Source organism: Montipora capricornis, chromosome 8 (genome assembly GCF_036669925.1).
Source record: "Montipora capricornis isolate CH-2021 chromosome 8, ASM3666992v2, whole genome shotgun sequence".
NCBI classification, from domain to species: Eukaryota; Metazoa; Cnidaria; class Anthozoa; order Scleractinia; family Acroporidae; genus Montipora; species Montipora capricornis.
In genome coordinates this window covers 7,571,469-7,581,468 of record NC_090890.1, presented here as the reverse complement: position 1 = coordinate 7,581,468, position 10,000 = coordinate 7,571,469, and the positions used below count along the sequence as shown (strand labels likewise).

The window sequence follows — 10,000 nt, the reverse complement described above, 5'->3', positions numbered from 1 at the left end:
CTAGTGGACTCCGTGGAGGACAGTCGAGTCATATTAAAGCTATCTCAACGATGCTGCAAAGAGCTCGATTTGTCAGATAATTCCTGTGTGACAGTAGACATTTAGTTCCATATTAACCGGCTTGCTTTTTGTGAGATGCATGATAACATCGACAGACTAGGACCAGAGCATTTTCGAATCCTTTTCCCCGAGTTGGGCAACTCGTCTTCGCAACAGGAGGTAATGTCAAAATTCTTGTCATAGCTGAGAATCCCTTTCATCATTTAACGTTTGGTTCATATGACCAGACTCTACCTTTCTCTGACGTGTGACGTTTTCGGAAATAGCTTTGGGTTATTTCCTTTAGTTCCAAATCGCTACCGGTAGCTTTTTAGGCATAAATAATGGTGAAATTTGCTCAATAGGCATTCAACAATGGATGTAAGGAAGCGGAAATGTTTATTCCACGTTATGATAACATGATGCACAGAAAATATAACTGGAATCTGAGTGGTTACACAGCACTAAGCTATGTAACCAATCTATCCTAGGGACCACCCTCCACCAGTGGTAACACTCACGCTTCCACTCACGTTCGAACTGAGCGATCCAGCCGAAATTTTACGATCCAAATTGATCGAAATTGTTTCGTTCTAGTTATATTTGCCGTACATAATGAATGAATGGTAGTTCATGAAATTATAGAAGCTAAAAAAATGCCATCTCTGCCTTTAGATTTACCCTCTCACATGGATTCTTGATAAAAAGCTGAATGACGATCAGAAAGAAATTATTCGCAAAATAGCAGCTGCCGCTAACGACGCACCTCCCCTTGTGGTATTCGGTCCATTTGGCACAGGAAACACATACACTCTGAATCAAGCCATTCGTCGTATTGCCGTAAACCAAGACAACCGTGTACTCATCTGCACGCATTCAAACAGCGCTGCGGATCTACACGTGCTTCTGCTGGACACCTATCTGAAAAATCCTGGCAGTATACGCGCTTGCAAGCCTCTGAGGATTTACACAACTTTGCGTAAACTTTCTACCGTTTCTGAGACGGTGAAGGAGTATTGTCTGATCGCCGACAAAGGAACTTCGAACCAGGTGTTTAAACTACCAACTCGTGATGACGTGATCGGTCATCGGGTTGTAATCTCAACCCTTGGCATGTCCCGCGCCCTTTTTGACATGAATTTGCTCCACGGATTCTTCTCCCATATTTTGATCGACGAAGCAGGACAGGCTTTAGAGACGGAGACGTTAACGCCCCTCACCCTGGCTGGAAACAAGACCAAAGTAGTTTTCACGGAAGATCATATGCAGGTATATACATATTCATTCTTTCGTATGAAACACTGAATGAAGGTTTGAATGAAACAGCAAATACAAAAGGCGGTAGGGATGAGCAAAACTGAAGAAGATTAAAATGAATTGCAAGCGGGGTTTTTGAAAAGTGTTCATCCTAACAGTTTTTCCAAGTTTATCTCTGTTGTTTGTAATTAAAATTCTCTGTGCTCGACAGACATTTTTTTGTCACGAAGATGTTAAAAAAAAATCCTGGGTTAACGTTAAGTTGCATAGCGTGTGGGGAGGACTACTTCATAAAAATACACAAAATAAACCTCACGTCCGTGACACAGCTCCACGGCAACCAGAAGTCTACATTCTTGAGCAGTGGTTTCTCCCAAAGTTTCCGGCTTTGGAGGACAACTGTGGTCGCAGTAACATGTCCTGTTGCGCTTTGTCACTTGATACAAATGCATGTGTATATGTGCCTTACAAAAATGTGGTTTATCGAGCGTTAGCCCTTCGTCAGGGCTAACGCTCGAAACGTCAGCTTTTAGAATCTCTGTAAAGTGGCTAATTTACATTATCAACTCTGTTGATAGAACGCAATTTTTGTATACTACTTCCCCACCGACGCAGCACCACAGTTTCTTTAGAAACTACCCCCTTCATTTATATGTGCCTTAGGTCACCTGAAGTTAAATATAACATTATTCCTCATCAATTTCCCGAGACCCTTCAACCAAACCAAGATTAACACCAGGTCCCAGTTGTTCAAAGGATGGATAGCGCTATCCGTCGGATAAATCACTATCCGGTGGATAAGTCAGCGAAACCAATTGCGCTATCCAATGGACAGTGATTTATCCGGGGAATAGCGTTATCCATCTTTTGAACTTGTGACAACTGGGACCAGAAGCTTATTTTGGCAGGTTTACAGTACAGACTTAAGCCGCAAATCCTGCTTTAAATTTTAAGTCATAAATTAACTAAAAGTTATCCACATGTGATATTCAGACGTCCAGTCCTTCTCCTTCCCAAGAGCCAGTCCCGGTTGACAAGAAACCCGTAAGTATCTAATTCTCTTGATAAAACTTGAATGTGTCAAATAAAGCTATTTTAAGGTAATTCCCTTGAAATTGTTCTACTATCAAACTTGTTTGGAAACTTGGCATAATTAACATTCATGATATGAACATTTAAAAAATGCAATAAAAAAATGGGGTCACCGTGCTTGTTTACGCGTCAGCAGGCTCTTAAAATGGGGTATTTTTACTGGTTGCGCGTTAAAAATTCGAATCACCTTCATACAGAATTAAGTCTTGGTTACTTGAAAGCGAAACAGTATTGCTTTCGTTACGCCGTTTTGATTGCCTGGTTGTGGGAATAGTACACTCTTTGGGACAGTTCCGTGGTTAGCTTGAAGTCCTCGCCTTGGCCAAAATACACCCAGTACGGAACTGTTTTCCAAAAAAATTCATGTTCTCCTATCAAACTTTTTTTCTTCTTCAAATATGTTTTTTATTAGACTGTTCTTAGCACATACCTGAAAAATCGGGGGTCACCGTGCTCGTTTGAGAGAAAAGGAGCATTTATTTCGCTATCGGGCTTAGTTTGAGGGAAATCTCTTACGTTTTGTACGTGCACGTGCTCATGTGCGCTGGCTAATGACGCAAAAATCGTGCGCAGTAGGGATGCGCAATGCAATACGAAGGATTAACTAACGAGGATTAACTAGCGAGGATTAACTAACCACGGTTCTAAACAACTCCATTTATTACACCAGCTTTCTGTCAGTCGCTGTACTTTTCACAAGGGAGGTTGAATAGGGCTCAAAATCTAAATTACAGCAAATCGCGTTAGTGATATGAAAAACAGTTATCCCTTATAATCAAGCAAAGATATTTACCCAGTGGTATCTCACAGTTTCTCTCAATTCCTCTTACTAGCAAGTGACTTAAGTTGCGTAATCATGTCTATGACGTCACCTAACAAATTCTAATCACGGATTGTTGGCGATACACTCCCCCGCCAAAAAAAAGGTTACAGTAATCATAGTAAATAGTATCTGAAAGTTCACTTAGAAGTTAATTTTGTTTTCATCAATCGGTATAAGTAATACAAGTCTCTGTACAGGACGTTGAACAGTGACATATCCTTTGCCTTGGTATTGCTTCATAGGTTCGTTTACGGTGAGATTCTTGTATTGCACGTCTACTCTTCGCACTTTCCCATCTGCACCTGGGTAAACATTTGACACTTTTCCAAGCTTCCAGTTTCCTCTCACTAAGTTGGAATCTTGTATCATAACTACGTCTCCGATTTTCAAATTTCGGTGAGATGTGTGCCATTTTTGCCTTAATATCAAGCTTGGGAAGTAGTTCGAGTTCCATTTTTTCCAGAATGTATGAACAATTGTCTGGACGAACGTGAAACGTTTTTGGGTGTTCGCGTTTTCATCAAATGGGCCATTTGGTATCCTGCTTGTGGCTCTGCCTAACAGTAAGTCATTTGGGCATAAATATGCTCCGTCCTCAGGGGATGTTGGGTGTCGCCCTATTGGTCTTTCATTCAGCAAGTTGGCAATCTCGAATAAAACTGTTTGCAATTCAGAGAAGGTTAAAGCATTTTCACCAACCGAGAATTCAATTGCTCGCTTGACCGATCTTATAAGAGCTTCAGTTACTCCATTTTGCCATGGGGCATCTGCTGGGGTGAAGATCCATTGCAATCCTTTCATGACGCCATATTCCTTAATTTTCTTCCAATCCCATGTTTTTGTTATAGCGGTTAGTTCCTTACTTGCTGCAATTAGTTGAGTACCGTTGTCAGACAATAGCTTGGATGGATATCCGTTTAGGGACACAAATCTTCTGAGTACCATCAGAAATTTGTCTGTACTATAATCTGCTGCCAGATCCAGATAAACAGCTCTTGTTCCGAGACAATTAAATATTACTCCATAAGCTTTAGAGAACGTTCTCTTCTTTACCTCGTCCCGAATTTTAAAGGGACCAAAAAGATCAATTCCTGTACTGTACCATGGCGGTGCTGGCTTCAATCTGTCTTCAGGTAATTGGCCCATCACTTGCTGACTTGTTTTCTTAGCAAGTTTTTTGCAGATAACGCATCTGAACTTAATCGATTTTACCAACTTAAGGAGTTTGGGTATCCAGTATTTGGTGCGCACTTTGCTGGCAGTAGTTAGAATGCCATGATGTCCTCTTGCATGAGTTTGTGCTACATAGAGATGTGAGAACGGATGACCATATGGTAGTAATATAACTTCGTTGTCACCGTAATTTGTTTGTAACTTTGCAGTACGACTGCTTACTACATAGATGCCGTCTTTGCGTGTGATAGGACACAAACGGTTGTACTTGCCATTTTCAATATCATTTCTCATGTTCTGCTGAATCTCTTTGATCCAGAAAATCTCTGACTTTTTAATATCTTCAGGTGTCAGTTCTTGCGTTGCGCTTTTAAATGACGGTTTGGGAAATTTGCTGTAAAATTTCAAAATTCTTGCAGTGACACGTAGTAGTTTGCCGTAACTCGAATATTTGGCGATGTCAATTCGTAACGCTAGGGTGTCATGAGGTCCTTCTATCTTCGTTACCATTGTAGTCCGGATTACTTCGGATAGTTTTGGCTCCAAGTAATCACGAGTGATTGGCCACTTGTCTTCTGTTTGTTTAAGAAAATCGGGACCCTTTTGCCATGTGCTTTCAAGTCCAATGTCATCGGGCTTCCTGCCTCTTGTTAAACAGTCAGCTATGTTATATTTACTCTCTACCCAATACCAGTTTTCAGGGTTTGTTCCTTCCTGTATTTCACCTATTCTAGTGGCGGCGAACGTGTTGAACCCGTATGAGCTTTTCTGTATCATGGCATGTACAATCTGAGAGTCTACGATGTGGTAGATCTTTTCAAAGCGATATCTACATTCCTTTTCTATGAACACTTTTAGACGTTTGTTCAGTACCGCTCCACACAGTTCTATACGGTCAATGGACATCTTTTTTATTGGTGCAAGACGATTTTTGGACAGTATTAAATTGCTCTCAAATTGGTTATTCTTTCTTTGCCACCGTACATATGCACATGCAGCGTATGCGTCTTTGGATGCGTCACTAAACACAACGAGAATGGGGTCGCCAATAGCATCCATTGGTTTAAGGCATCTCGTAAATCTGATTTGATTCATGTCTTTCAAATCGTTGAAGAAAATAGACCAATTCTGTTGGTTTTCCTCGGGTATAGGGTCGTCCCAGTCAAGTTTCGGTTCAGTTCCCCACAAACGGCGTAAAAGAATTTTGGCCCTTACTGTAAATGGTCCTGCCAACCCTAGGGGATCATACACGCTGTTGATCTGTGACAAGATTATACGCTTTGTGAGCTGTTGGGGATCTTGGGTGGGGACGATATCGCTCGTAGACCTTGAAGTATGTATTCGCTTGGTAGTAAAGTTAACCTTGACTTCGAAACACAGTTGATCTTCTGATTGACTCCATTTAACTCCAAGTATCTTTTCTGTTTGTTCCTCGATCGGTATATTTGTTTTTTCTTGTCTGTCAGTATCGCTTGAGAACATCCACTCTTTGACTTCAAATCCTCCTTTAATAATAGCCTTCTCGATATCTTGAGTCAGTTTAATAGCTTGTTTGCGATCGTCCGTACTTTCGATTATGTCGTCCATGTACGTATTTCTTTGTATTATATCTGCTGCTTCTGGGTATTTCTCTCTTGACATCTCTGCGGTTTTTCTCAAAGCAACGGTTGCAATCGTAGCTGACGGCTTGTCACCGAATGAAACTCTTAGCATTATGTATGTGTCGGGTTCTCTTGTACTATCCATATCCCTCCACAGAAATCGGTGGGTGTGCTGATCTAACTCTGTCATCTTCACAGTGTGGTACATCTTTTTAATATCACCAATGAAGGCTACTTTATTCTCTCGGAAACGTATAAGGACTCCCAATAAGTTATTGAGTAGGTCAGGACCTTTAGCCCAATACTCATTCAAGATATGACCCATGTAATTGGCGCTGCTATTGAACACTATGCGCACTGGGGTAGATTTGGAATCAGGCTTGAGAACTTCATGATGTCCGATATAATGCACCGGTCCTTTGTAGAGTGTTAGTTCCTTTTTGGAGAGTTTCCTTGCAACTCCTCTAGTTACCATGTCTTTTATCTGGTTGTCATACACTTTTGCGTGTTCGGTGTTCCTTCTTAGACGTTTCTCGGTCGTTATCAGTTTCGCGAAAGCGACCTTCCGGTTGTCAGGAAGATTCTGAGGATCCTTGATCCAGGGATACTCAGCGACCCAGCGATTTTCCTCTTTGTTAAAGTTTAGATTTCGTTCGATTAGTTCCAGCTCTCGCTCTTCTTGAATAGTGCAGTCTTTCGCGCCTAAGGAACATTTTCCACATTTACATCCTCCACATTTCGGTTTGCATTCTACGCCAAGGTTCTCAATTTTGTAAAAGTCTTCTATATTGATTTTGCCTACAACTGTGTTGACTCTGGCATTGATGAAATCGTGATACAGATGTGATTCTTTAAGTAACGGGTGCGTTCCTCCAATACATCGCCCGAAACGATTCCTTAAGAGCACAAGATGACCGATGTTTTGTTCTCTTTCCGGGTGATAGGCTGCATATTCGTAACCGATTAAAATGTCCACAGGTCCTGAGGGTCGCTCGATTTCTTCCTTTGTGACGTTCTTGAAAAGATGTACTATGTCGTCTATGTTAACACTTTCAATGTCTGAGGTGATCCTTTCGATGCCGTAAGCTTCGAATTCGATGACGTGACCTTGCTTATCTATAAGAGGTACCTTGTATTTGTTGGTCTTAATCTTCTCGCTCTGTGCTCCAACTTTGATGACTGAAAGTTCGACTTTGGATCCTTTAAGTTTCTCTTGCTTTGCTTTAGTGTTTGTGATAAAACAAAGTGATGCGGCGTTATCCCACATTATATTAGCTTCTCCTCTTTTGGTTTTAACTCTTTGTACTTGTAACAGGCAGGTGTCAATTTTTGTATTGTGGCATACATTTGCTGAGGCTGAGACTTCCTGAGGTGTTTCTTCCGTCTCGTGTATAGATGGATGGTGCTTTCTTGTGCAGCCGCCTACACCACAGTCTTTCCTTGATTTGCATGTACGTTGTCGATGACCGATCTTTAGGCACGACCAACAGGCTCGTTTATCTTTGATGATCGTCTTTTTCTCTTCTATTGGCTTGGCTAAATAAATTCTGCAGTCTGCTGTCCAATGTCTTCCGTGTTCATGAATCAGACATTTTGGTTTGGGTTCTTTGCTTACTTCCTCGACGCCTTCTGTATAGTGCGATGTGCCTCTGTAATGTTGATTGTTGGTCGTCGTCCGAAGAGAAGCACTGTCGTATTCAATAGCACTCCTTTGATTTTGCAGAAATTCAAGAAGACTAGGGAACTTTTTTGATTTGTCGATGTGACTTCCGTGACAACTAACCATTTCCGCCCATTTTCTTCTGATGTCTGTTGATAAAGCTTTCTCTATAATACTGACCGAACTCGTTGTTGTAATTTCCGCTTCTAGACCGAGTCTTGTGAGGTCTCTGTATCCGTCTTCTACAAGAGTCACGAATTCGATGAAACGTTTATCTTCTCCTTCCTTAAGTGTTCTGAATCTACGTATGCCGTCAATGATAACGTCTGCAATTTTGGCTGGATCTCCATACTTTTCGTCCAGTCTTCGCCACATTTCTTGCACATCGTCGTCTATGCTCTTTACCAGGCCTTCGGGTTCTTTTCCAAGACAAGAGCGTAGCACATATGCGGCATCTCTTCCACGAATTTGTGGCATGACTTGTTTGTTGAAATCTCTTTTAAACTGAGGGTAATGACGTAGTTCTCCATCAAAGTGCGGCATTTTTACCTTTTCCAGGTGTAGAAAGGAAGAAGTCGCGTCAGATTCCTATTTTATCTGCTCTTGTTCTTTTACGTTAGTATATCTAACTACAATTTGTTCAACAATTTCGTAATAATAGGTTTGGATTTTAGCTATCCATTGCATCTCAGATTCGGCTGAATCAAAGGGCAATAATTCTAACAGTTCAGCGTTAAAGGTTTTGCAATCTTGAAATTGATCTTCTATTTGTTTCTGTAAGTCTTTTAACGCAAAATTGGGCATTTCTTTTGACTGCAACGCGTGCGAAATACTTTCGTAAGAAGCTTCGAAAACAGCGCGCGCAGTGTTCCTTTTAACTTTTGCGTTGTCAATGGCCTCTTGACGAGCCGCGTGCTCGCGCGTTGCCTTTTCGCTTGTAGTGACATTTTCGACATATTTCACTTTACGATTAAATGCATTGGAATATTTTTCCTCGACTTCTGTCATCCAGATTTCTTCTTCGTCCACTAAATGCTCGTCAGTCAGGAAGTTAACATACTCTAAGTGCTTCCCTTCCAGTTCTTCCCATGCATCAACAAGTTTTGAGTAATTGGTTTCTACTACCTCGATTCCTTGGCTTGTCTCTATGGACTTGATCAAAATGTTCCGCTTTCGTGTGAAGTTTCCCTTGGCAATTCGCCGTGAATTCTTAGCTTTGTCGGTCATCTTCTGTTCCAGTCGTCAATTAGTAGCTAACCACACTGGATTTTGAATGTATTGCTAGCGAGGATTAACTAACCACGGTTTTAAACAACTCCATTTATTACACCAGCTTTCTGTCAGTCGCTGTACTTTTCACAAGGGAGGTTGAATAGGGCTCAAAATCTAAATTACAGCAAATCGCGTTAGTGATATGAAAAACAGTTATCCCTTATAATCAAGCAAAGATATTTACCCAGTGGTATCTCACAGTTTCTCTCAATTCCTCTTACTAGCAAGTGACTTAAGTTGCGTAATCATGTCTATGACGTCACCTAACAAATTCTAATCACGGATTGTTGGCGATACACCTTAACTATACCTTCTGAAGACTGAAAAGTCTGAGCATGTTAGATCTTGTTCACCAACATGTTGTGTTCTGGGATCTGCAGATCTAAGGCAGGTGCCCCTGACTCAAAGCCCGGGAAGCGTTTCGGAACCGAACAGCAGTTCGTGAAACGAAGATCTGCTTATTCGGAAAAAATAATATTTTGACATCTTTTCAAGAGCAGAGGAAACGAAACAACTGCAAGTTTAATTGCATGCAAAGCGTTTTATGTCACATGAAATACACCCAAAAGGTTTCGGGACGTTCAAGAACCCCTTACCCCATCCAGGGTGGATCATAGGCCTCACGTAAATTATTATCACCCTTCGGATTGATAAGGGTTTTTTATAAAAATGATCATTTTATTTAAGTCTCAAAATTATTTAGCCGAGCACGAGTGCTCCACTAATTTGAGAGACTACAAATCAACTGAAATCAGAACAAATCAGATCAACTGTTGGTTTTTGGGGAGAGGGGAAAATCAGAGTACCCGGGGAAAAACCTCTCGGTGCAGAGTAGAGAACCAACAAACTCAACCCACATATGGCCTAGAATCCGGGAATCGAACCCGGGCCACATTGGTGGAAGGCAAGTGCTCTTATCACTGTACCATCCCTCCTCCCCAAAACAGAGTTCAATAATATCATGCTGACCAAGATATTAATTAAAAACTTGTCTAAGAATATCTTGATTTCAGTATACATTTTTAGGCGAGATTCACAATTTTCCTTTTTTTTCACAAGCCGATGAATAAGAAACAGCGGAAG

At 41.2% G+C, this 10,000-nt stretch overlaps 1 protein-coding gene across 3 annotated transcripts in view; it reads left to right on the top strand.

The window, feature by feature from the left end:
- The first annotated feature begins 10 nt into the window (after positions 1 to 10).
- Positions 11 to 10,000, top strand: part of LOC138059343 (uncharacterized protein DDB_G0284459-like) — a 21,987-nt gene continuing 11,997 nt past the window's right edge. For all 3 annotated transcript variants that reach the window (XM_068904928.1, XM_068904927.1, XM_068904926.1), the window contains exons 1-4: positions 11 to 219; positions 715 to 1,308; positions 2,290 to 2,340; positions 9,977 to 10,000. The exon at positions 9,977 to 10,000 is cut by the window's right edge and continues 24 nt beyond it. In XM_068904928.1, coding sequence (XP_068761029.1) covers positions 136 to 219; positions 715 to 1,308; positions 2,290 to 2,340; positions 9,977 to 10,000 — 753 coding nt within the window. In that variant the 5' untranslated portion in view covers positions 11 to 135. The remainder of the gene's footprint in view (positions 220 to 714; positions 1,309 to 2,289; positions 2,341 to 9,976) is intronic.